General features: G+C 46.3%; 2 protein-coding genes across 4 annotated transcripts in view; one reads left to right on the top strand and one right to left on the bottom strand.

Moving 5' to 3' along the window:
- Positions 1-5,811, bottom strand: part of camkvl (CaM kinase-like vesicle-associated, like) — a 45,257-nt gene extending 39,446 nt beyond the window's left edge. The window contains exon 1 of the mRNA XM_076014076.1: positions 5,671-5,811. The gene's annotated coding sequence lies outside the window, so the exon portion shown is untranslated. The remainder of the gene's footprint in view (positions 1-5,670) is intronic.
- Positions 5,812-19,301: 13,490 nt separating this feature from the next.
- Positions 19,302-23,588, top strand: LOC142880276 (mitochondrial glutamate carrier 1-like). Of its 3 annotated transcripts, none has more exons than XM_076014068.1 (10): positions 19,302-19,332; positions 20,183-20,292; positions 20,620-20,745; positions 20,993-21,048; positions 21,155-21,245; positions 21,845-21,963; positions 22,207-22,402; positions 22,507-22,664; positions 23,165-23,240; positions 23,329-23,588. In XM_076014068.1, exons 2-10 carry the CDS (start codon positions 20,270-20,272, stop codon positions 23,486-23,488), a joined length of 1,005 nt encoding a protein of 334 aa, XP_075870183.1. In that variant the 5' UTR covers positions 19,302-19,332; positions 20,183-20,269; the 3' UTR covers positions 23,489-23,588. The 3 variants fall into 3 exon arrangements, with proteins under 3 accessions (XP_075870183.1, XP_075870181.1, XP_075870182.1); XM_076014066.1 differs by lacking the exon at positions 19,302-19,332 and adding an exon at positions 19,427-19,543; XM_076014067.1 differs by lacking the exon at positions 19,302-19,332 and adding an exon at positions 19,954-20,095.
- Positions 23,589-27,383: the final 3,795 nt, after the last annotated feature.

Raw genomic sequence — 27,383 nt, 5'->3', positions numbered from 1 at the left:
TCGTTCCATTTGCTTGCACAGATTTCACAGCCTCACCTAATTCCTCTGTTTATCCTCTGCAGTTAGCGGAAAAAATACAATACTGAGACATTTAAATGCTTATGAATAACTAAATAAATAAATAATACCATCTGTGGACACTGCGCTCGGTCCAAAAGGACAGTTTAGCAGGAAATTAAACAACTCATTGCACCCAAATGGATGATGCACATTTCTAAACAGCAACAAAGTGCGACTTGTTGCTGCCTTAAGTCGGTGAGTCACGTCCACTCTCAGTCAGCTCTTCATCATTAAGGGAAAAAAAAAATAAAAAATGCCTCAGGTATTATCACCATCCCACTGTCTGTTTGGCCTCTCTGTCCCATTAGAACCAGTTCATTAAGCCCCTCTGCTATTACAGCTTGGGCAGTCGCAGGCAGATCACAAAGTCCTCGCTCGCACTGTTTGAAGTTTATAACCCATGAAGCAAAGATTAGAACATTAATTAATGTTGCAACCAAAATAAAGAACATACAGCGAACCCAGCACAGCCTGTAACACCTGACTGAACATCAGAAAGTATTCCACAAGCGCCAATAATAGCTGGCCAGTGAGTGCTTCTTATCAGCGGTCAATATAGTGTACACAGGGGGGGGTGGGGGGGGAAGGGTTACTTGCAGTGCTTGTGATTGTTTATTATGGATTAGTGATGGATGAATCCTAACTCAAAAGGATCAAAAATAACCATTGTTCTTTGCATCAATACCAATATAACCTCATTCCACAGCTCCGCTAAGCTGTCCAGCAGAAACCTCGAGGCATTTGATCAGGGAAGGGTCACAGTTAAACCATGCCTTCTGAAGCTCCAACGTAGCCTGGGTAGGTAGTTGTAGGAAATCCAATAAATAACAGACGTAACCAACAATGAAAAGCCATTATACAGGGGAGGAGTCGATTTGAATTAAATGTCAAGGTAGCCGAGTTGCTTTTAGGAATTTACACTTCAGTTAAGTGCTTTCAGCCGCATTTGTCAATTAGTAGCAAAAGATGCTCATAAAATTCGTACGCATGGTTTAGACAAACGTTTGACTCGGGTGCAATTAGCTGCTGATCTGGAGGACTCGCATTCGGGTTTGTGAAAGGTGCTCATTAAAATAACTTTTAATCACGTGCGAGTCAACCTCATTAAAATTGGAATCTCTGCGACACAAAGCCGAACCGCCATCAATCGAAAGGGTTGAAAAGACATTGAAAAAAAAAAGAAAAAAAAAAGTAGAATTTTAGACATTGGAGTATTCCCTCAGAGTTGTGTTTTCCTCATGGCACCTTTTCAATAAGTTGAAAAACCAGCAACCCTCACACTACCAAAAAAAAAAAAAAAAAAAAAGAATGCATCATGGGAATATTACACATTATATCCAATAAGAGGTGGACGGATGGCTGAGGCCGGGGGTTCAGCGGGAGTCAGGAGGGCTCAGCTGGGAGAGGCAGGGAGCAGCTGACGAGCGCAAGAAGGCAGAAGATGAGCAAGGAGGGCAGGACATGAGAAACCCCTGGCACTGAATTCAGATGGAGAGGGAGGAAAAAAACTAACAAACATATGCTGCGTGTGCAGTTTATCCCGCAGCTCTGCGTTACATAACGTAGGTGACACGGGTGCATAAATAAGAAAAGGATGTTGGGTTTTTTTTTTTTCTTCTCATTTTTTTTTTGGGTGGAAGGAAACAAAACTATTTTCACCAAACTCCTGGGGCAGAATAAAGGTCATCACAGGCCTCCTGATACCCTGGCAGGGTTGCACCCAACGTACATACGTCGCCGCGCTCAAGGATTGATGTGCCTCTTTAATCGCCTACAACGCCATCTGTGAGCCTTCCCGGCAGCGGAGATGGAAAAAGAAATCTCCGCCTGCCGTCAAGCTCCTGGGGTGGGGGGGTTGTGGTCGGACGTTGTTCCAAGATTCGGCGGCAGGAAACACTCAGAGGGCGCCGGCTGCATCCGTTGATATGGGCCGGGGCATAAATGCGATATGCCGTAAACTGCATAATGGGTTATTGATGGGCGCATTGCAGCAAGCGTCAGCCGTGCAAAACTGGCATTAGGTGGGCTGGTGTAGATCGTTAATCGAAAAGAACGGCTTCCATCTCACGGGCAGAGGTCGACGCAGCCCCTTCTCCGCGAAGAACGGCCTTTAATTGCCAATCAATAGGCTGTACAGGAAGTTCAGTTTGCCGTGCTGGATTTCCTGCTTTAATCAGTCCATTGCCTCCAGTCACAGCTTCTCGACCCGCAGTGCCGCGAGTGGACATTTAGAAGTACGCCGGTTGATGGATAGCGCCAGCCTCAGTCCAGACATCTGCCTCCCCCTTCATCCATTATCAAAGCCTTCACCTGAAAGCACCGGTTGCATATAAAGGTGGCCGCAGCTTCAGATAGTGCCAAAAAAGAACAAAACAAAACCAAAAATGACTTGCTGTCAATGTGGAAAGGAGCAGCACATTCAACACCCTGACCAACTTGTTTTCTAATTTTGAGTGATCACTGCCGCGAGGTTGCGGCCGCAGCGACAGTTTAGTAACTAAGCAGGTGGTGGGCGCTCGTTCAAATCACTGCCCACCTCAGGTTCCGGCCAACACATCCCAATATGGAATCCAACCGGATGTTCGGGATCAAAACTGTTTGAAAACTCCAGAGGGCGCTGACAGTCAAAGCGAAACTCCGCCCTTCCAAACGGGGATTTCAGAAACCAGTGGGTGATCTCCAGTGACTCCGCCCATCCTTCCCATCAGTCCATGCCTGGAAACTACTTGCACCTTGATGAACCATTCTCTGATCAATAACAGGGAGCGTACACACTGAGAGGTTTTTAATCACGCCACACCATGAAACTGTATCAGCAATTTTTCTCCACCCGTTGACTGAATAAACATCCCAAGTGGCCGGTGAGTTGGAAAACTGGCAAGTGTGTCAAAAGGAATACAATAGGAAAAAGAAATAGAATAACTGAAGAGCTATGGAGGCTCAGCTTGCTCAGCAGGACAATAAGACACAGAAGAAAATACTTCAATCTGAATTGTTTTTTGTTTTTTTAACATTGATCGCCACAATGATGCTGGAGCAAACCAAATCACGTTCTTTCTATTCAACTTTTTACCTTACAAAAAGATGACTTGCTGCGGTGAGAATCATCAGTTAAAAAAAAAAATCTTTCATGTGAATATCCTCCTGATATTCCCCTTCCTCTCAATATATCTGATGTGAGCGCAGGTTGAATGAGCTCAGCTGCAAACCTGCTAAGTGAGTCGCAGTCATCTGAAAGGCAGCAGGTCTGACTGAGAGCTCAGAGGCTTTAACCCGATCTTCCGCGCACACACAAAAGGAGAAGACGCCGTCTCCGCAAGCGCACATCACGCTGGATCCAGAATTGTGTAGCCAACCGACTTTTCTCGCAACAATCCGAGCTTGCCAGATGTTTTTTTTTTTTTTCATGCAGTCAGCGGCAGAGCGCACATGCGCACATAAGAAAAATCCGGGAACTGATTTGAAAGCTTTTTGTCCTTTAGGCTCCAGCCATTTCCACAAACTCTAAATGAAATCTCGAGAGAATGAAGGCAAAAAAAAAAAAATGAAAGACAGCTGCTTGCTGGTTGGTGCTGAAAGGCCCCAACGACATGGAAAAAAAAAATCCCTTCGCCGTTGTTCTCCATCTGTAATTTGGTCTCTAGCCTCTCTGTGAACTCCCCACAAATGGGAAAAGTCCATCTCTACTTCTTTGGCTCGCTCCACTTTTCAGAACATGTGTGCTTATACGCACAGCCTGAAAACGTTGGGATGTCACAAAGGAGAACCTGTGAACCTGTGCCAGGTCATCCACCCTTGAGACCACCACCTTGTAGGGGATTTTTTTCGTTGTTGATGAGTTCATTTCCTTGATTGATTGTGAAATCCTAAGAATTCTGGGATGAAAACAATGAATTGGACCGCGGAGACAATCTGGGAAGGCCATGGAAAAACAGATCTCTGCCGCAGCCAAGCGACTTGAAAGGGAGCAAAAGCAAAACTTTTGCGAGCGTGCGCACTGCGAAACTCACAGCGGCGGCAGGCAAGGCAGGTGTGAATTGTGAGTGAGATGTGCGGCACCTGAGACGCCGTCTGAATCTTCGCAGCCGCCTTACCTAAAAATCAAGCCTTTTCCTCTCGACCCAAAGGCGGAGAAAAAGAGAAGACGAAAACAAACAAACAAACAAACAACCCAGCTGTTGGGAAACATGCAGCGGCTCTGAACAGCCAGCTCAATAAAAAACTGCTTCAACGTCTCTCTGGGCGCAGCCGGCTAGCAGCCAGCAGCAGATTCCCTGTGATGTTCCGCTCAGCGCTCTGCAGCGTCTCTCACAAAGGCCCTAACGAGGAAGCTTAATGAGGCCGGTCCGGTTGGACCTAATGGCTCTGATGGCACTGAAAACCTAAAAGATTGCGACGTTGCTTCGGCAAACAATGCATGGATGTTTGTACTTGTGCGCCCAGGTTTTCAGGGCTCAAGCCCCAAACCTTTTTCTTTATGGCTGAGCAAGCACCAGCGGACACAGCACCACCAGCCGAAAGAAGAAAGGGAAGGAGAAGATGGAGCGGGAAGCGCGTTATCGCGTCGAAATGCCGGCTTTGCATCTAATGGCGCCAGCCTTAATTCAGTATAAGCCTGCAGTCAATATGCTGACCTAGTATGAGGGGAGTGGAGGGGGAGTGATCGGAGTGGCCCGAGCTCCTACGCTGCTTAATGCATAATTAAGAAGTGACTGTATAGCTCTGGAATCCGAGCCGCAGGAGCTGGTTGGGCTGCGGAAGCTGGTCGCAGTTTTTTCTTTTTTTCTTTTTTTACGAGGAGAACTGTGGAAGACAGAAATAGAGACGCTTCCTCCTAAGTGAGGCGGTGCACATTGCCCCTAACCTGCAGGAATGACGGCGCTTTAGCGGGGCAGGTGGAGAAATCACTCTCAGTGACTGATTGAATATCTCTGCATGTTGTATCTTTATTGATTGATTGATTGATTGATTGATTGATTTTTAGCTCAGAAAATATTAAAAACCAAAAAAAAAAAAAAAAAAAAACCCGCATAAAAAGCTCAATGACGGATGGAAAGAAGAAAACCCTTTTTGTGACATTGTGAAAAAAAAAAAAAAAAAAAACGAAAAACATTGCGTACACGGGACACTCCATCTGTTGCACAAATCCCAAATCACGTCGCGCACAAGCATATTGTCAAGTTGTAATGCCTTCGGTGAGAAGGTTCCGTTCAAATCCGCGCGCACGCGCAACTCTCTCCTGCCGCGCCGCAGGTGGAGGGAGCGCAAGTTCGCCTCCGCTGGCCACTCGACGGACAACACGGCCGCAAAAGTTGTGACAATCAACAAGTCACGACTCGAAAGCTCGTTTCATTTCACTTTGGATGCTCCGACACTTTGTTTGTTTTGGGTTTTTTTTTTCTCCAGATGATGATGATGATGATGATGATGATGATGATGACGATGATGCGCAGCTGCGGCGGCAGCGGCTCAATCAGCATAGTCAGCATCGGAGGGGGGGTGAAAAACAACTACTTGCCCCCTTTGCTGTGAGACGAATTGTACTTTTGGACGCGAATTGAATAAAAAGGAATGCATGAATTTGAAAGAAAGCCGCTTTGAGCGCCTTACCCTGACTTGTCGCGGTTCGGAGAAGTGTCGGCGCGCGCGTCTGCAGCTCCACCCCCCTTCTCTGTCAATGAAAAAAAGGGAAAGTGAGAGAGAGAGAGGGAGAGAGAGAGAGAGAGAGGGAGAGAGAGGGAGAACTCTTGTGGAGACGTCGACCCCCTAGTTGTCTCGTTCCTCCATCCCACCGCCTCTCACTCACCCACTCGGCGGGTAAATGATCAGTCACCTCCCTCCTGCCTTCCGCTCCTTCCCAGCTGGTGCGCGCCTCTCAACGTCAGGCTCACCCCCGCCCCGCCCCCACCCAAAATGTGCCCACCCTCCCCCCCCAAAAAAACTACCGTACGTTCTGATTTCCAGCGTTTCTGTTATAGTGAAAGCAAGGGTGTAAGGAGGAGGAGGAGGAAGAGGAGGAGGAGGAGGAGTAAGAGAGGAAGGGAGGGATGGCGACGGCGGGAGGAGGGGGAGATGGAGGGGGGCGGGGGAGACGTTTCTCCAGCTGCCCACCAGATTGAAATCCAGCGTTCTGGATTAAAGAACGTGGGATTATACCTCGACATTTTTATTTTTTATTTTTTATTTTTTTATTGTTTCATGTCAAACCTGAGGGCAGACAGACTGACAGACTCACGAGGGAAGGGATTGGGGTGGGTGGCAGACGAGGAGAAGGAGACAGGGCAACACGTGAGAGAAAGAAGAGATAGCTTCAACATATTTTATTTAGATTTACTTTTACCTCCTGTTCATGTGAAGCTTCGCACCATAAACATCGGGCTAGCGGCAGGACGAGCGGGGTGTGAGGGTGTGAGTAAGGCGGACGCACACACGCACGCACGGGCGCGCGCGCACACACACACAGCACGCACGCACGCACGCACAAATGCAAGTCAGTTTGTGCGTGTCGGTGCACCGACAGATGGCCACTGTATAATGACGTAGGAACTAACTGGGTCTGTGTGTCTGCAAGGTTAAGTTGCATGCTCATGTACATGCTTGCAAGTACACCGCGTGCGTGTGTGTGTGTGTGTGTGTGTGTGTGTGTGTGTGTGTGTGTGTGCGTGAGTGTGACAGATTCGGAAGGACTGGTCTGGACAGGAGAGGGACATCTGTTGCGTATGTTTAAAACTCCACTCACAAAACAGCCGTGGCTTCTCCCTCACAATCTCTCTCTCTCTCTCTCTCTCTCTCTCTCTCTCTCTCTCTCTCTCTCTCCCACTCTCTCTCTTTCTGTCACACACACACGCACGCACTCAGCGATGTGTGACATGATTTTTTTCCCCCCCCTTTTTGTCCATGTACGTGCAGTCTACTCCTATTCTGCAGAGACCTTGGGTCTGCCGCAGCTTCCATTTGCTGAAAATGCATCTATAGAAAGGTGTGTGTGTGTGTGTGTGTGTGTGTGTGTGTCACTCTCAGAAGCACCTGGAGTGATATCTTTCCCATGAAATAGCCATCCTCATCAGCTATCAGCATCTTAGGACCTCCAGCTGGGATACATGCAAATGGCTTCAGTAGAACGGTGCGTTGCGTTGTTCTCAGAAGTCAGAATTCAGGGCTTATCTTGCACTTGAGTCGTCTTTTCATCATGGACGCTCCTGCTTATTGTAGCCCATGTCTGCTGCCACAGCCGGCGACTCTCTTACGACGATGAAAACCATGGCCCAACAGCTTTCCAACAGCGCAACGCTTTCGATCAGAAGGTCGAGGAGCGAGAAGGTCGGCCTTGTTTTTTGCGACTTCAGGCAGATTACCGATGACGTCGATCTTTGAAGCCCGACGAAGATTCAACGCCCCATACGACTGATCGAGGAGATAATGATGTACTTTCCACTACTTTGAGTGAGGGTATCCCAGGAGGCCGCCTGGCATCGCAGATTTCCTCCGCTGGCTGGTTATCGAGCTAAAACTTTAGCATTTGAGAAGTGCAGGGTTTCCACACCATGCTTTTCTTCACATTCACGATGACGAGAGGATGAACGCAGGCGGGACAAGACAAAAAGTCAGACTGCAGCAGTGCCAGGGTCAGAATGTGGTGAACAGGAATTCTTAATATATTTTGTGAGCAGGGTCATTAGCACCTTTGGGAAGGCTGCATGTGAGGCACCCTGAGGTGTTCGCACATGTCATGTTTACAACGGTCTTTTTCAGGTTCACTGTGTAAAACACACAGACGGGTCTCAGATCCTAAATCCGAGCCTGGGGTTTATATATATATATATTTTTTTTTTTTAATGTTTGAATCCTTGAAAAAAGGTGAAAATCATCCACACTCACAACCTCAGTCTAGTTGCGCTGTTTGCGGTGCAGAGAGGCAAATGTCGCAATGGACCAGCTCCTTATAGACAGGTACCTAACAGTCCAGAAATGAGGCTCAAGCAGAGGATAATAGCATGTCATTTGACTCTATTTAGGGCCTCTGCCTTTCAGACTTAAAGTGATATTAGGTAACTTGCACCCATTACTACCCCCCGCTGGTTGAGAACAGCAAATGAAATTTAGGAAACACGTCCACCAACAAGGTAAGGTAGCGTTTGTTAAACAGTGTGGACAAAATGTTTATGTGAGTCTGTTTAGTGTGACAGAAAACTGCAATGACAAAATAAATATAAATGGTAGTGTTGACAGCAGTATTTTTGCTAGCGCGGTTGAACGTTGTTGTCGTGTATATAATTAAAAAAAACAAAAAAAACAAAACCCTACACGTTCTCAAAAGCCATAATGCACATAACAACCGTTCAGACTGTAGTATCACTTTATTGATTACATGGAATGACATATTGTGTGTGCGTGATGACCGGGAGCTGTGAACAGAGCAGTCACACTGGACCAGCTTTTGGCTGCCTTGGGCTGGAGAATAGAGAGGTCATATCCAGCTGCTGCATGTTGAGGGTTCAGGTTATGCTGGCTGCTGTAGCTGCATTACATTGTACATCGTTTGTTATTGTCAATAGTTTGTTTGATCATGTGACTGGATTTGTAGTTTTCCCACTTTAAATTTCTCTTTTATGAATATAAATGTTCAAACTCCATATAGTCATTTTCAAAAAGTGCACCAACTTTTATGCACACCTCGCTAACTACTGGCGGATCCACACACAATCATTGATGTGTCAAATTGGGGAACACCCAGCCCACACTGCACATGGGTCCTGATGAGCTCGGCAGTGGGCGGTGGTGGTTATCTGCCCAGGATCATCCAGTCTGAAGGACGTCCTTCTTCCTTCTAGATGAGCTCAACTCCCAAACCTTTTGACAACACTGCTTCTCATTCAGCATTTTGCCTCAGCCTTTATTAGTTTTATTGTTGAGCAACAATAGTGTGATTTCTAAAAAGAATTGCACTATGTTTATCATGCAATAGGAAAGTGTACCAATGAAAACCTACATCTTGCGTCCATCTCTGTCAAGCTCCAGGTTACAAACTGTGGACAAATACTTCCCCAATGGACTCCACGTAACAAGAAATCAAAATGACTTGGGAAGATGATAAATATGTACATATGAAATATATGACTTACAATTCCAGGACCATCAAGGCTAGGTCGCCCTCAGTCTTGAGGCCCTTTTCCTCTTTCAGCTTTCAGCGCCACTTAGTGTAAAAAGCTGCTCCAATATTTATGCAAGTCTGACATCGTGTTGGATCACTGCCTCTCTTCCTTTGCTCCGCCTTCTCAGACAAAGCCTTCTTGGATTTCGTGGTCCAAAAGTTACAAAGTGCAGTTGCAGCCGGCACAACCCCCCCCCCCCCCACCCACCCCCCTTTAGCTGCAGAGACAGCACCGCTCACCCTATTAACCGTTCGTCTTTCGCTTCACTGAGTTTATATATATATTAAATATTTATTTATTATTTTAGGGTTGAAAAGTTACCTCGTGTTGTCTCAAGGTCCTTACACATGGGGGTAAAAGGTGAAGCGACGCAAATATACACATTTTTTTTATACACACCAAGCGCGACGCGAATATGCATGTATAATTCACTAAAGGAATGACGTTTGGGGCTCTTTCTGTCGACTACATCCTCAACTGATGATGTCCCGGTGATGGTTGCATTAAAAAGGAACACCCAACATTGTTCTTGAGAGAGGTGTTGCAGCCGTTAAATTGACGACTTCCGTAAGCCTAGTACCTTAGTTTATAGTGGACATGTGTATTCTGCTTATTTTATTGCTTAAAATGTTTATTATGATGATGATGATTATTGTTATTATTGTTATTGTTATTATTATTATTTGTTTTTCCTGTTGTGAGAGGGCATGTTGTGTTTGTGGATGTATAGGTCAGGTGAAAACATGGCGGCGCATGTGGAAGATACTAAATGTTTGGTGTCGAAGCGGCAGTTACAGTTTCTTTGACCACCTTATTTAAGTTCCTGTTGCCATAAAAGATTTTTTTTCCTTTTCCTTTGGACGTGCTTATCATTTAGAAAGCTTTTAGAAACAGACTTAAACCAGAGAATAAAAGATATGATTTTTTTTTTTTTTTTTAAGTGTGGCAACCGAGAAGTTTTGCTTTACGTGCACAAAACAAACTTCTGCCTTCTACACCACGGCTTTCACAAGAACGAGCCGACACAAGAGGAGATGGGTGAGTTCAACACAGCGACGCAGGAGCTCAAATTTTACCCAGTGAAAAGTTTCGCCAGGACGATAGGAAGTTTGTCGGACAATTTCAAGGAGTGCTCCATCAACTGGCTCCACGTTTGCAGAGGGAGAGAACATCAGCCAAGTGTTGATGCGTTGTCATCGACCATCCAAAATCATTTTGATTGGTCAGGGGTCCTGCATTCGGTGAGTACGGCTGCATTGACTTCAATAGGCTGTGAGTGGACCTTGACACTGAGAATGTGTCGACTCGGTCCAGAACGATAGCTGCCTGTTTGACAGTCGGATAAGTTGCACGACCACTGCGGCGCTACCGCTCATGCTGATCTCGTCGGATTGCAGTTACGGTGTCATCGGTATGAAGCTGTTGCAGAGGCAGGCGCAGAGGTGTGAGCTGACCGCCGCGTTTCTTTTATGAATCACCGTCATGAGTCACCCGCATTCGCAGGGATGAAGAGAGTAAAAACAAACAACACAAAAAAAAGCAAGCCAAAAAGAAACTCGGCCACCGGGAGAACGTGGCGGGTTGGTTGGGTAAGTGGTGGGAGGGGCTCCAGCATCGGGGGGGGGGTCTCCAAAGTTTCCCAGCTAGACAGAATGAAGAGGTCAATTAAAATGCACCACCACAGTTAGTCGCACAGCTGGTGGAATAACAGAGAAAAGGCGATGTAGCTTTTGAGGACACGGAGCAAACAGCCAAATGCGCTGCTGGGACCCAGGAAGCTTCATGGGGTGACAGAAGGAGGTCTCTCTCTCTGCCTTGCTCTCTCTCTCTCTCTCTCTCTCTACTCTTGCTGTTCTACCACGGCTATGTTAGGCCAGATGGCTGCTGTGCCGAGTGTCAGTGTTGCTGCTCGTCTGAGGCCTCAGACCAAAGATCAGCAATTGAGACTCGGGGGTTTTCGTCCTCGCTCTTTAATGCTCTTATGAGCTGGTTCTGGATTTGGGTTAGATTTCTGGGATACAGTCCTGTACAACCTGCTCTCTCCTCCAGGGGCCCCTATATGTTTAAAATTTGCCATCCAGTCACGTTAATGCCTCCAGGTCAGGTCTCAGCGGCCAGCTGGCTCAGCTCACTTGGCTCGCTCGCCCATGCTCGGCGACGTCGCCCAAAGTCTCGTGCGGCGAGTGCAAGCTAACGCACACAAAGACATGGTGGCTCGCGGCATGATTCCTGGATCAACTCCCACTTCCTCTCTGTCGGAAGTTCGCCCTCCCTCCCTCCCTCCCTTCCTGCCTTCTTTCCTCTCTAACGCCAGTTGTCTTCCCGTGCTGCCTTTTATTTCTTCTCTGTTTCTGCCGGTCAATTTCTGAAGGCATTTTCATTTGAGTTCAAAAAAAAGAAAAGAAAAGAGATTTCCAGCCATTCTCAAACCCTAATGAGGCGGCCAGCCATTTGAGGTCAGAGGCAGGTTGTGAGTTGTCACACTTGTACGTCAAAGTGTTTAATATCTGAAGGTGACTCATTTTGCCTTCATTGTCGTTTGACAGGGAGGCTGGAAGACGTCTAGACTTGCAGTGACAAACTGACTCTTCCTCGCAGCTTTGTCTGCTGTGACAGGCGCCTAAAGTAGTATAATACTGTTATGTCATGGTGTTTCTATACGTTTGCATCATTTTGCATGTCCCAAAAATGACTGATCTATTAAACGATCTAAAAAAAAAAACTGCCCTCCGCCAGCAGCGTGCAACATTTTAACATGCAATATATGCCATAATGGGCTCAAAAGGTCCCTAGTAATGGTTACGCAGCACTGTATTGGATCACTCCAATACATAATACATGATAATTCCAATACCACGAGAGCACATTGCCGCCGCGCTTCACTCCCAGATCCTCTTTCTTTCCTCAGTGGCTTCTAGAGTGGACGCTTTGGTAAAAGCTCTGCGTTTACCGTGGGAAGCTATCTAGCTTTCTAGCTGGCCCCTCTATAGACTTGCTTCCCTTGATGGCCTGGCTCGATTGGCTTGTGCCTTTTTCGTCCCGGAGTTTTGTCTGTGGTTTGTTGAGCTAAGGCTAAAAAACACTTCCCTGTGAACAGGGATAGAGATAGGATGTGCATGGCCTGGCTAGAGGCCAGAGAAAATTATAATTTGCCAGCAACTGCTGGGCTTGCTGACAGCGGCCTCATTATAGGTGCCATTAGGCCTCCTTTCTCTCAGACCATTGCAGCGTTGGTTCAACGCCCACAAGCTGCATCCACGGTGCCACAGTCGCCATCGTCTTTCGGTGACGAGGACCTGTGTCCTCGCTCTGGCTAGTGGCGGTACCTCCTCCTTTCTAGAGTCAGGGAACACTTGTCACACCCCAGTATAGGGGGTCTGTGACATAACATGAAAAGGCCCCATCTTCCCCCAAGTCCCAAACAGCCAAGGACACAGGTTGGTTTACAAAATAATGACAACTGGTTTGTTTCAAACAAAAGTTGGATTTTCCAGAAGAAATGGCAATAAAACATATGTTGAGCTATAGGCTTTGGTTGACCAAGGCCAAGATAACAAACAAAAGGTGTCATGACTAGTGGGCAATAACGCTAAGCTAACCAAATCAAGACAAACAAATGACATATAACTTACCTCCTTATTTCTACATTTTCCTTTTGTCTCTGGCGGTGTCCTGGCTGCAGCCAATCACAGGCCAGACCTTGGAACTATCCACCAATCGTAGTCCCACGACGGCACGCCTATTCTGCATACAAAATTGGGTAGAAACAACAGAAAAAAACACAGGGCACACACACACACATAGCAGCCAGGCTAAAACAAAATGGCTGCCTTCATTACACACTCAGCAAGGTGACACACAGGAAACTGGTGTACACTGAGGCTTCTCTGTCGGGTTGGGCTGCGCTATACAGGGGTGTGGCAGCCAGCGGCCGCTGGGATCACCCATGGTCTCTCCATCACGTCAACGTTCTGGAGCTTAGGGTAGTGCGTCTGGCTCTACAACGTCTTCTTCCATACCTGGAAGGCCGGCACGTCTTGGTGCGGTGGGACAACACCAAGGTTGTGGCTTAGAGAAACCATCAAGGAGGACTGAGGTCCCGTCGTCTTCATGAGATGACGAGGGAGCCCTCAGTATGGGCCCACGCTCACTTGACTTCTGTCCGAGCTGCACACGTCCCAGGAGTCCTGAATTCAGTGGCAGACGTCCCTTCCTTGGGGGCTGATGCTGTAGGTGACAGCCCACGTGTCCTATGCCCGGTGAGGGAACCTGGAGGCCTATGTTGCACGGACATGAGTGATCAGGCTGACTGATCAGCTTTTTGTGTGTTATGTACACCCCTAACGTGATGGATTCTTCTTAACGATCCTTTCGTTCCCCGGCACGGCGACAGGACGCGTCTGCGGTGTGTGCGTGGAGCAGCGCCCCGTTCCTTGTATGTCACATCGCGTCGCGGTAGTCAGGGACACTGCGATGCGCTTCTCCTGAGTCAGGAGGAAACATGGAGTGAAGTCAGAGATCGTAAGCATGGCTCCAGTTCGGAAAAAGAGACGAGAACACGGCCGTGTGGAATCAGTGCGACGCTGTCGTCTCATGTAGAGGTGCAACTACCTCAAATACGCCCACACATCTGGCGACCCGGCATGGAATTACATTGCAGGGGTGTGGAGTGTTCGATAGGCTACGTGCTAGTGCTAATGCTGCTAACGTTGCTGCTGTCGCAGCTGCAAGCTCCACTGTGATCTCCGTCGCGACGGTAAACAGCGACGCTCAATATATCCTGCACTTGGCACATTGTCACCCTGCAAGCAGCATGCAGTTTTTGATGATTTAAGTCGAGCTACATAGAAATATTTTCCTTTTCATACATTTTAGAAAATGATGATGGCAATGATGAGACAGTCACAGTTACGCAATTCAAGAGCAGAAATGCTAATAGCCTTGCATAAAAACTGTTGATGTTTATTCTGTGTACTCTCTGCCTAATTTACAGTAAGAGTATTTTCAAAGTGTTATCTAGGCATACATGCCTATTTTTCTAAAGAGGACTTATATATACTGTATATATATATATATATGTATATATATATACATATATATATATATATATATATATATATATACATATATACAAGAAACTTATAAAGCAACAATATTTGCATTTTTGTTATGAATGTTACGCGGGTCAGACACTGTTAAATCACTGTTTAAGCGAAATGTGTTCATGTCTTGTGCCAACATTTTGTAAAAAGAAAAAGAAAGAAAATTGCCTTTTGGTGCTGAAGACTGTGTAGAAGTACTTTTCTCCCCCTCAAAAACTACTTGGGAATCGTAGTATAGATAAGGAATTGAATCGATCAGCAGAATCGACAATGGCATCGATATTGATCAAATCTTATCAATTCCCTCCCCTAGTGTCGTGGCAATAGAGGCCTGGGCCAAAGGCTTTCAAAGCAGAGACTCACTCATTTGCTTGTCGACACCACTGCTTGTGCTTACAGCTTGGCTGGGCTAGTCTTAGTGTTAGTGGCCCACTCTATTTGGGTTGGGGCCACCTCGTGGGCACAGTTTAACGGGGGTCTCCCTGGCTGACGTTTGTGCTTCAGCCGGTTGGAACTCACCTAGTACCTTCACCAGGTTCTACCGAGTCAATGTGGTCCCTGAGAATCGGTTGGACCAAGCTGTCCTGGAGGTTGCTCCTGCTCTGTCGGGGACAGTGGGCTTGAGCTCTTTGTTCTTGCTGATAGATCACTGACTGATCTGCTGTAGTGCATCAGATATTGGAGTGAACCAATATAACGCAACATAATGAAGGTTGCATATGTAACCACGTTCCTGTGTGTGTGATTGGATCACTGCTGTACTTTGCATGGGAATCGTCAGTAAATCCGCTCGGTAGCTCCGCCTAGTGGGGGAAATTATCATATATTATATATTGGAGCGATCCAATCGCTCACATAACTGTGGTTACATATGTAACCTTCGTTCCACATGAGAGTTTTGTTGTTGTTTTTTTTCAAACTGTTTTTAACCCCTTGCTTGCCTGTTTTCACTGAGCTTTATGGAGCTTTATGGGGGGAGCGCCATAAAGCTCACTGTGGTTTTTCTGCCTCAACAATTGAGCCCACCTGGCCATCATCAGTCATCATCAGCAGACAATTTGTTCATCAGCCCCAGTCAAGTCTTCAGTCTCTTTGCACACGATGTGGTCTCACAAGCAGTCAGTCCTCTTTTGATTAACTGTCCGATGTCTCATTTTTGGCTGCACATTTGAACCGGCCTTCTGGCCAACTTGCTTATTTTTTTAATCCCTCTGCTCTGTTCTCCAGGGACTTCCACCCTCATCATTATCATTTCTTCTAGACGACTAAACTCCACGTGACATTCTTCCATGCTATTTAATAAGAGGAAAGAAAACGCCTCACTGACTGTTTATGCCACAAGTCATATGTCATTTAAACATGTTGCAAATAAATGCTCGTTTGCTCACTTCCATCCACTTGCATTATGCTGTGGAAAGGTTCCTCTGTCCAATATTGAGGGACAGTAATACAGTCGTCTGAAAAGAAACCCCCCTCATGCCTAATGTAGCATAGGAGAGCTGGCCTTAATTGGTGCAGCTATATTTGAGTTGAAAAGTAGGACGGGCAATGCCTCCTTGACTTAGGCACTGAGAAAATTTTTGCATACCTTTATAAATCAATAGGCAGTCTTAAAGAAGATAAAGCGTTTTGGATGAAAGGGAAAAAGGACAACAAAGGGGAAGTTCGCTACTTTGGACGATTGCATTTAATTAAGTGTGTTTTTCCGATAAAACCTGAGTGACGCCTGAGCCTTACCTCTTTTTTTTTTTCTTCATCATTGTTTTCCAGCTGTGGCAGCATAAATGGCAGAAGAGCTCATTAGTTAAAGGTTGTTACAGGCAGGAGCTGGGTTTGTTGAAAGTCTCAGGCCCACTGCGTGGCTATGAGTAGTCTCGCTAATTACCCAAACCAGCAGCGAAGCATTTTCAGTGACGGGCATAGGCCAACTTCCAGGTGCTATCATTATCCCTGGTGATTGATGGTATTTCCTCAGTTGTCTGGCAGTCACAGCTGGACAGGGGGTCAACAGCTATGAAGCCGAAATCACATTTTTCCCACCTAATACCCTGCTGTTTGTTTTAAATGTTGTGGTTTCTCGTATAAGACACTGATTAAATAACTCATTGTTAGAAAGTTGGAAACTAAAGCGTTCTCTGCGTTAGTATTCTCTGCAGCAGGTGATTTCAGCTGTGCCCCACCCCCCCCCCACCCCCCATCACACACACACTTATTTGAACCAGCAATTGTGATAAAACAGATATCTGCTGGTTTCTTTTAACACAATATCTCACAGAGGACGTAGTCAGTCAGTTTTCTGCGGACACAATTCAACTATTTGCTGGGCAAGAACGTTTTTTGAGAGAAGAAGGCGCAAGGAAACAAAACAAAACAAAAAAAAAGCAGAGGAAAAAAAAGTCGGGACAGGGAAGGTGGCAAGTAGGAGGAGGGCTGAGAGGAGTGGAGGTGGTCTCCTGACTCCTGAGGTTATTAATAAAAGTGTGTCTTCAAGGACACCAGTGATGAGTCGGGCCGAACTGGTTCATCTATCTCTTAAGGTGACTCAAGGTTCCTCAAAAAGATGGACACATGCAGTGTGTGTGTGTGTGCGTGTGGGTGGGTGTGTTTGTGCGTGCACATGCGCCTCCTTCTTGTTTTTTCTATTTGAAGTAGATTGTCTTTGTTTTGTGGGTCCTTGATCAGTGGAGCGACTTCATTTTTAGAATAAAAATGATCTTGATTCTGCTCTTGCCACAGATTTTTGGGAAGACAAATGTGTGCAACTGGTGTACGATGGGCAAGTCTTTTTGTTGTTGTTGTTGTTGTTGTTGTTTTTACCCAACTGCACTGATATGGAAAACCATTGTTTGTTCACTGGCACTTACCATCGGTTAGTGACGACATCCCCGGCCAGGTGTTTAGTCTGTAACATTACATTTTTCAAGGCTATTCATATTTATCCATTCATCCTTACGCTTACACCTTTCTAATCGGTTGCCAGTAAGAAATTTACTTTCAGACAATTACTCCCCCATCTTAGTGCAACTGCTTATAATAATAAGAAAAAAGAATCATTGCACTGCCCATTTTCATTTTGCACCGTCCAAATGTGCAGCTCAGGGCGCTGGGAGGAATTCTAAAATTGTGTGCAGATACAGGCCCACACTTCAAATAATTATGAGAAAAATCCAACGGAAAGAGAGCACTTCCATTAGGAAATAGTCAACATGAAATGTCGTCTTCTACTGACACCTGCTGGTCAAATTGAATAGTTGCAAATATTGTGAAGAAGTTTTGATCTAATTCTAATCCTAAACAATATGGCCATTCGAAGTGAAGTATTAAGACAATTAATATGTTCATACTTTGTTTAGGACGAATTGAAAAATCTAATTTGCAGTAACGATCGAAAGAATTTAACTTATTGGAGATACTTTCGACGCTGAACTATTAACGAAGACACTATATGCCATACATGTTGCAGGTTTGTACTGCTTGATTGAACACATTCATCCCGTTCCAGTGCAAAACACCCACTAAAACCCACTTCCCTTCAGGACCGTGTCAGCGAAGCGAAAACTTCCTTGAGTGACGCTGTTTCCCAGCATGCAATGCGAGCTAGCGATTCACAGTACTATTTCGTCACAAACATGGATGTAAAAAATAAAAAGGGACGGGAAATGAAACTTCGGGAACACCAAACATTGCAACACAAGCAGAACTGGGCTGGAAGTTTTATATTATGAACACCATAATACAGTCTTCTGGGGGACAAGCCCTACTATTTAACTCCCGTGTCCTCCTACCTCACTTCCGTGGGAGGAAGCTTATCGCAGAGGTCACGTGCCGAGTGCTCGTCACTCAACCAATCACCTCGGGGAAGGTCTGAGACAAGAGCCAATCGTTACCCTTGCAGGGTATCACCTGATACGGGTGAGCGAGTGAACAGAAAATATGGGTCAACGTGGGCAGTCGTAACAGGAGAAGCTTGCTGGCGGAAATAATGCGCCACAAGTGGATGTGACGCTCACTGACTTGGAATCGCTTGCGGCTGGCAAATGAGTGCGATGGATGAGGTGGAGCACTGCTCCAGAACCCAATTCAGACTACTCTCCCTCCACTTTTTTGTTTTGTATGAGCATTTAAAAAAAACAACAACAAAAAAAACAACAACGTAATAATAATAATCAAATAAATCGAATAAGCTTTAGTTTATTAATCAGAATTAAAACAAGTAGGTTTTGCAACTTACAAGGTTGTAGATTTGTTATAGATGAGTTGCTTTGTTGTAGTTTGGCGCTTGAAAAACTATATACATATGTATATACATATATATATAATATATGTACAGGAGAGATAAAAAATAACAAAGAAAGAGAAGAAACTGTTCTTGTGTTGGGAGGTTCTGGTAATAATAATTTATTATTAATAAAGTCATTTATCTGATGTTCTGAGGCCAGACATAGGCAGGAAAAAACCCTTACCGAGGTGATTCAAACATAAAAGAGACATTAAAAAAAAACACATAAAAGGCAAAAATACTACAAAGACTGTGTGTTATTTCGTTCTTATATTTGCTGTATTAGTGCGAACGAATAAATATGCTCAGATGTTTTGTTGACTTTCACACTCTTTTTACTCCGGCATCTAAACCCCCATCACCTAAGGTTCCAGTCTCGCGTGTTTAAAGCAGGTAGGTGGGCGAAACCCAAAGGTGCGACACACCAATGTTACATCTCCCTTCTTAATAAAAAAAAAAAACACCGTCCCGGGGAATGAAACAACCGCGAGTCGAGGTTACATCATGTTCCCGCCGCTCCCTGGTTTGTCAGGTTTACCGGGGTTTGTCGGGCTCCCGCTCGCGACCCAGAAGAAGCGCCTCTCATTGGCTGAGACCTCAGGTCTGAAAACGCCCCGTGGGGGGGGGAGAGACACACAAGCGTGAACGTTTAGCCGTGACCAGGTGCATTCGTTGGTTGAGTGGTGCTGTGTGGAGGAAGAGCCGGTGTTGATGAAGTCCGGTCACACTTCTCATCCAGGTAGGTCCCGCTCACCTCCTGCACGCTCTGGCCACGCCTCGCCGGCCGGTGCGTGTCATAAAAAGTGCTGAAAAGTATTCCAGCCTCGCAGTGGGAACGGGATGCTCTCTTACATAGCGAGAATGCCACTCCTGTATGTCAACCCGTATGAGCGAGCAGTGACTCGTCCCCATCAAGTACAGTGTAGTGAAGTGTTTCATGTCAATGAAGGGTGAGGCTCATACATTTTCCCAGTGAATATATTTGCAACGTACTTTGCCGTCTGAGGTTATCAAGTGTATTTTGATGTTGTTGCTTCAGATTATATGAGCACCTGTTAGAGGCCCTGCAATCAGCTACCGTCTCCTCAAACATCGGAAGATAGAAGACCTTATTGTCATTGTAGTGGTCCTCGGTTTGTTACATGCAACAGTGAAGGGACAATTAAAAACAATATTAAAAACAAAGTTGTAGCACAGTATAAGCGTCGGAGAGGGAAGATTGTTTCTGCAGAATTAAAATCGCACACAACTTTTGCACTGAAGGTGAAACAATTTCATGTTTTGACCACTGAAGTTCCAGTGATCCTTCTGATGGTTTTGCCCAATGGTGAACGTGTAGTATGAATATCAGAATATACATTGCGTGTGCATTTTAAAGTTTCAGACTTGAAAGCTTTCTGACAGCTGTGTGACACTGGGCTTGATATCAAACACGTGCTGGGCCAAAGATTGACACTGTGTGTGGCGACTCTGGCTGCGTTTCTCCACTGGCACTGCTCCGGGTGGGTGGAGAGAGCGTGATTTATCCCTGTGCTGCTGGCCTCCGTATAAATAACCTGGAGCTGCTCCCCCGCTCTCGCCTTGCCCAGCGACTCTCGGCCTCGTCTCTGTCCGCGCCAGCCCTCTGTCTTCCTCTGTGGCGACTGAACTTCTGCACTCAACACCAACCAGGAGCGATGGCCCACCAACAGCAGATCAGGTGCGAAGCCGCGAAGGAGCTCTTTCTTGAATTTCCTTTGTCTGTCTGTCTCTCTGTCTCTCTATCTCTCTATCTATCTGTCTATCTCTCTCTCTCTCTCTCTCTCTCTGTCTATCTCTCTCTCTCTCTCTCTATCTCTCTCTCTCTATCTATCTATCTCTCTCTCTCTCTCTCTATCTATCTATCTATCTATCTCTCTATCTCTCTATCTCTCTCTCTATCTCTCTATCTATCTCTCTCTCTATCTATCTCTCTATCTATATATCTGTCTATCTGTCTATCTTCTGCTCGTCAAGATTTTGATTATAAAATGTGTTCTACCAACAGCCTCCCAGCCAAGCTGATCAACGGAGGGGTCGCAGGCATGGTGGGGGTCACCTGTGTGTTCCCCATTGACCTGGCCAAGACCCGCCTGCAGAACCAACGTAGCGGGCAGGTCGTGTACAAGAACATGTGAGAACCTCTTTGTTGTTGATGTCACTGTTTCTTCCTTCTGTGTTGGACCCAGAGTCACCCGTTGGTCATCCTCGACCTTTTGGTACTGTTGAGTCAAAAAGAAAAAAGCCTTTTCGTTTCTTCTCCTGCGCTAACGCCAGTTCTGCGGATGAGATCCTGACCAGATGACCTGGAACCCAGATTGACTAAATCGTAGCAATATAAAGGAGAGGAATTGAAAAAGTAACAATCATGTCCCCGACAGGATGGACTGTCTGATGAAGACGGTTCGATCTGAAGGCTACTTCGGCATGTACAGAGGTGAGACCCTGCAGACGGACGGCGTGTGTGGTGTGCGTGGCGTTTTTGGCAAATCGTGCCGTCAAAACTGCGGTTGACCGGGCAGCTGCTTTTCCTGCGGTTGCAGGAGCGGCAGTCAACCTGACGCTGGTGACCCCCGAGAAGGCCATCAAGCTGGCCGCCAATGACTTCTTCCGCCACAGGCTGAGCAAAGATGGGTGAGTGGCGCCCCCCCCCCCCCCCCCCCCCCAGCATGCAGAATACAGGACTCCCTCAGTCCGGCCTTGGCCAGGATGTCACCTAGCTAGCTCCTGAAACGGCCCGTGTGGCTCACACTCTCCAGATCTACCTCTGAGAAGAACATCTGTCAGCCATCACAGACACTCACAGGCACTTCTGCTCTCTGTCGGGATGGCCAGACGGGACAAAGGGGAAAAAAAGAAAAGAAAAAAGATTAAAAGAATCGATGAAGTGGCCACTTGTCCAGGGTGTCCCCCCTGCCTTCGCCCTGAGACAGCTGGGTTAGGCTCCAGCAGACCCCCGGGACCCTGAGCTCGGGACTAAGCGGGTGTGGAAAATGGATGGGATGGATGGAAAAAACGAATCGAGAATACAAAGACAAAATGGACTCACGTGGGTGGGGCTTTGATGATAAAAAAAGGGAAACCAGACACAGGTGGAACACATCATCAATCCGCAACAGATGAAACTAATGTGGCAATAGCAAGAAAGTAAAAACACCCAACAACAGCAAAATACATTTCAAAACAAAACCAGCACATTTTTTTTCTTTCTTCTTCTTCTTCTGCACCATCAGCTCCAAGTTGACGGTCTTCAGAGAAATGCTAGCCGGCTGCTGCGCAGGAATGTGCCAGGTCATCGTCACCACGCCGATGGAGATGCTGAAGATCCAGCTGCAGGATGCCGGGCGCCTGGGTAGGACGAGTGCAACCGACACACCACACACGACTCCAGATTTTTAATGGTGGTGTACTTGAGTGTGTGTGTGTGTGTGTGTGTGTGTGGGGTGTGTGTGTGTGTGTGTGGGTCCTCAATCAGCAGGGGAAACTAATTCAGTTATTAATTCAGCTCTTGCCACAGATTTTTGGGGGAAAACAAATACAATTATGTCGTCCACCCCCCACTCCCCCCCCATCCCCCCCCACCCCCGCCCCCCAGCAGCACAGCAGCGGGTGATGCCCAGTGTGGTGGCCTCGCTGAAGATGGGCGGCACCAGCGCCGTCCTTAGCCGCTCCTACAACGCCAGCCCGGCCGCTCCGGGCCTGCGGGTGTCGGCCACTCAGATCACCAGAGAGCTGCTGAGGACCAAAGGAGTCACGGCTCTGTACCGAGGACTGGGAGCCACTCTGCTCAGGTGATTCGGGAGTGACTTGTTTCTTCCTCGTACGTCGCCGCCGCCGCCGCCGCCGCCGCCGCCGCCGCCGAACACTAACGGGAACGGGTTCTCCTGGTGTGCAGGGACATCCCCTTCTCAGTGGTCTACTTCCCCCTGTTTGCACACCTGCACAAGCTGGGCCAGCGCTCGCCCGAACACCCGTCTGTGCCTTTCTATTGGTCCTTCACCTCCGGCTGCCTGGCCGGCTGCGTGGCTGCTGTGGCTGTCAGCCCCTGTGATGGTGAGGCGACGTTGTGTGATTGTTGTATTGCTGTTATCGTGGATTGTTATTGTTGTTGTATTGTTGACGTTGAGATGTTGTATGAGAGGTTGTTTTTTTGTTCATGCTTTCACATTGCACAGTACTATGCAGTGTACCTTTTATGTAAATGTGAATTTACAATATTATATTAATTATTTATTTTTGGACTTTGAAATCTAAACTGAGTTCACTTGAGGCTGACTCCACTACATGCACTTAGATTTTGTTTGCTTGCTTACTTTTTATACAAATAATTCTACTCTTGTTTTGTGTTTATCTGTGTAAAGTGCTACACAAAGTGTTTATCAGTGTGTATTTTGCTGCTGCCAATCTTGGCCATGTTTCCCTTGAGCAAACGGGATAACAACGGGATCTTCCTGGTTAAATGAAGGTTCAATTAAAGAAAAAAAAAAACAAAAAACAAAAACATGCATCGAGATATTCATTACTGGTGGCTCCGTGGTGTTTGTCTTCTTCAGTGGTCAAGACAAGGCTGCAGTCGCTCAAAAAGGGAGCTAATGAGGAAACCTACAGCGGCGTGGTGGACTGTGCCAGGTAGGAAGCATCCGTTGAACTGGCATGATGAGGCACGGTGAAAGTGATCACAGACCTTCTTCGTCTCTTCTTGCCCAACCAATCGCAGGAAGATCCTCGCCAAGGAGGGTCCGGGCGCCTTCATGAAGGGCGCCAGCTGCCGGGCGCTGGTCATCGCCCCGCTCTTTGGCATTGCCCAGGTCATGTACTTTGTTGGAGTCGGCGAGGTACTGCTGGGTTTCACCCCCTACAACATCCAGTCCACATAAGAACTGCTGCTCCTCTCCCTCGATCCCGGTATCCCAAGCATCCCAGTGTCTGTGTGGCCTCATTAAACAACGTGCAGCAGCTACCAGCCTGCTTACTGCCTGTAGACTCACCTCCTCATTACTGTGTACCTCCTTCACTTGTCTGCGAGGCCCAGACACAATCCAGCCATTGGATTCCAGAACGGCTCTAAACCGTGAGAGAATCTTTCCGTCTACATGGACGTTGGGTTTGTTTCTCTTGGCTGCTTTCTACCGTGAGTGACTTCACAGCAGCACAACATGAGATTCAAGAGTCTCTCTGCCACCCAAACCCTGCTGCTGCGGGTACAGATTTAACCCCCCCGCCCCCCCCCCACCCCGAGACTGGTCCCCTATCAGTTACCCCTCACTGTAACCCTACTCTTTGTAACCGCTTGCCTTTTGCCCGGACGTGGCTCACATGTGAGCACAGAGGACGTGTTAACTCGTGTTTTAAAGGTCTACGTCTCAAACTGGTCCACTGACTGTACTCTAGGTCTGTGTCTGTGTATGAGGTGGCTTTGTGTTCTGATGCTGATAGGATGCGATGTGTCCTGTTGCACCTCCTGTGGGGTCACTATTGCACACCAGCAACGGGGGTGGGTTGGGGTAAATGATATTTCTCAAAGATAGCAGGCAGTTTTTGCTCCGAGCGCACTGCAACCCAGGCTTCCACTTCCTTTCTGGAGTTTGCTTTTTCAAAAATGATGGTGGTCGAGGTATTGGGGTATTTTCAGGGCACAGTGAATGTTCTGGAAGCAGTCTGTGTCAGTGGTTTTTTATTATTATTATTATTATGATTATTATTATTATTAAACTTTATCTGCACCACTTAAAGGCTTAACACCCCCTGCAGAGAAATCTGCCGAAGCATCTTTATTGATGGTGCTGGATGATGATCAGCCAGACTGATGAAGGAGGGGATTATTTTGAGTTTATATTGCTGGGCTTTGTAGGACCATTGGCGATGTGACCCACATTTAATCCTGGTTTGTTCTTTGCCAGTGGCTGTCTGTGACTGTCCCATGTTTCTGTCAGCTCAAGTTGCAGGGAGTCTTCTCATATCGTGTTTTGATATTAAGGAGAGCCAGGTGCAGCCTCTGGCTGCGCTCTCTTGTCTTTTTATATTTATAAAAGTTATTGGGTTAAATGCTTAACCCACTTTTTTTTTCTTTTTCTTTTTTTTTTACCAGTCTTGGTGTGCATCCCACACTGACTCAAACAAGAGCAGCTCCACCAAGTCAACATTATATAAGGTTTCATCGGGTTCACCTTGAGATTAAGGATGTGAATACAAATTTCTCAATGCCAAATAAATATTTTTCACGCTGCGGTTCATTGTGTTGTTTGTCCGCTAAACATAATATGGTAAAATAAATATAAATAAAAAAAGATCAAATAATTTATTCTCAGGGAGGGCAGCAAAAAAATTGCTTTGATTTCTTTAAAAAAAGAAAAACTAGAAAAAAAAGTATTGCCACAGAGTAGCCCCCTTACAGGCGACCCTGACATGATGGTGAAACGCTAATGCTGCGGTCTTGGGGGAAACTCTAGCCTGGATCGCCCCCAGAACCTCTGATGCATTGCTTGCATAACTTTCCCCTCAGCTGAATAGTCAGCTGTCCTAATTGCTCAAACGCAGAAAGATAAAACTTGAGCAACAGCACCAGGAATCCCATTTAATCGCTGGTGATATCAGATAAAGTAGTGAGAATAATAATAATAATAATAATAATAATAATAATAATAATAATAATAATGATAAACAGAGCCCTTTTACTGTGTTGTAGGTTTGCCATGAGTGAAGAGTCTCTAAAAATATCACCTGTGCCTTATGGGTTGTTTCCCGCTGTACATATATGAACCATACTACTTCAAGATTGGATACATTGTGTTTTAAATGTGCTGTTCTACAGGAAGTGACTGATCTGTGATTTGTGCTACTGCTGCCTTTCTATCTGCAACCAGTCTCCTCTAACTTCAATAAGGCGTTTCACAGTGACAGTTTGAAAGTGATCAAATATCTAGCTGCGATGTATCTTATTAGGATTTTATTGTGTACTTTAAATATCCTAAATTGTTCACATTTAATAAGAAAACAACAGTGAAACTTTAAAAAAAAAGAAAAGTTTATTAAAATCAGAACACCTATTATCTTCCTGAGAGGCCCGGAAATGGTTTACAAATAAATTAACACACAATCAACTATGAAATGGCTCGACTGTGTACACAGTGTCCTTTAACTCGCACAGTACTTTACATTGCCAGATTCAACCAAACAAATGAGGGAAGAACAGAGAAACAAATTTCTGGATTTGCTGCACTGGATCATCCGCAGATTATTTTTTTATATTTATGCCACTAATTTCAACCTGATGTGGTACCTAAACTTTTGTTGGGCTTTAAAAAAAAAAGAACAAAACAGAAAAGAAACAACAACCTTGGCCCAGGCTTGTCTTTTAAACAGCATCATCATTTGGACATCTTAGTACCAAGAGAAACTACCAGCGCAAAAAGAAAACAAAGAAAAAAAAGAAAAAAAAGAAAAGAAATGCTGTTTGGACCACTCCGCCTCTCTTGGTGGGAGATGACACACGGTCAAGTGCAACATTTTCAAAACAGCCCAAAAAACATCAACAGTGGTAAATCCAACGGTACGTGCTACACGCCGCCCCCCTAACGTACGAATGCGTGACAGTGAGCAAATACCACAGTCCAACTGCGCAGACGGCTCCGGCTAAGACGCGTTGCTACGTTCAGTCTGCAGGCTAAGGAACGAAAACAAAAAGGCACGTTAAGAAGCTGCTGCGAGCTGCGTTTTGCTTTGCTCCGACTACAAAAGAGCGCCGTGATTACGACACTGTTAACAGCTACTGCGGTGCACTGACCTATGCGCACGCTTGAGTTCAATACTAATGACAGCATCAGCCACAAAAATAGTGTACAACTAGAAGCAAACTCACGCTTATTTACAGTCGTCAGCCGTGAGCCGACGCACAGAGTCAACCCCTGGGGAAGTGACAGCGGCCGGACTGAGCCTCCTGGACGCCTGGTGCCATGGCTGGGTTTTGGGTTTCACCCCTGGGATTTAGTGAGCCAAAGCATACGAGGACTGGGAACGTCAAGGTTTTGGTCGTTGTTGGGAGGGAGTGAAAGGAACAAAGGGGCTGAAAGCTGGAAGTGGCTGGGGATCAGAGTTCAGGTGCTGCCATGTTCTGTTCAGCTGCTTGTGTACGCGGCGGACCAAACTTCTTGACAGCCAGTCGACGGAGACACACGGCTGCATGCTTACTTACATAGGAGCCCTGATTGGTTTACAGAGAAATTGTAGAAAGCGGCCCTCATACCGCCTTTATCATCCGCAGTCACGCTGTGGTCCCTCCACAATAAAGTGCACCACTCTACACGGGTTTTTGTTGTTTCTTTACCATTTTTTTTTGTCACTGTCAGAATATGAAATTAAGAGTTTCATTTGAGTTTTGGATGCATCTATTTCCAAATAAAATCAGTGGCGACCTTTCTTGGCTTACACGAGGACAAAGCTAATCTTCACTGTTGCACATGGACAGGTGTTGGCAGCATGTGCTTGGCGGTTGTGTCACCCGTCACGAGGGAAGTGTGTAACGAGGACTCCTTGCCAACTGCCCACCTGCCTTTCTGATGCCGACGACTGCGTCGAAATGAGGCCAAATATGACGTGACAGATGCGGCCATACACACTCGACTGAACATCATTCCCTGTCAGGACGGGCCAGCTCTGAACAACCAATCAGAATGCCCCACCAGATTCCAGCCAGGCTCTTTTTTTTTAAAGGCTGCGTTTTCAGGTAATACAATATTGCGTGGCGTGTTTGTTTGTTAGTCGGTGTGTGTGTGT

The sequence above is a fragment of the Nelusetta ayraudi genome, unplaced genomic scaffold (genome assembly GCF_046127955.1).
Source record: "Nelusetta ayraudi isolate G7.1 ecotype Tasmania unplaced genomic scaffold, CSIRO-AGI_Nayr_v1 ptg000164l, whole genome shotgun sequence".
Taxonomy (NCBI): Eukaryota; Metazoa; Chordata; class Actinopteri; order Tetraodontiformes; family Monacanthidae; genus Nelusetta; species Nelusetta ayraudi.
This window is presented reverse-complemented; position numbering and strand designations above follow the sequence as displayed.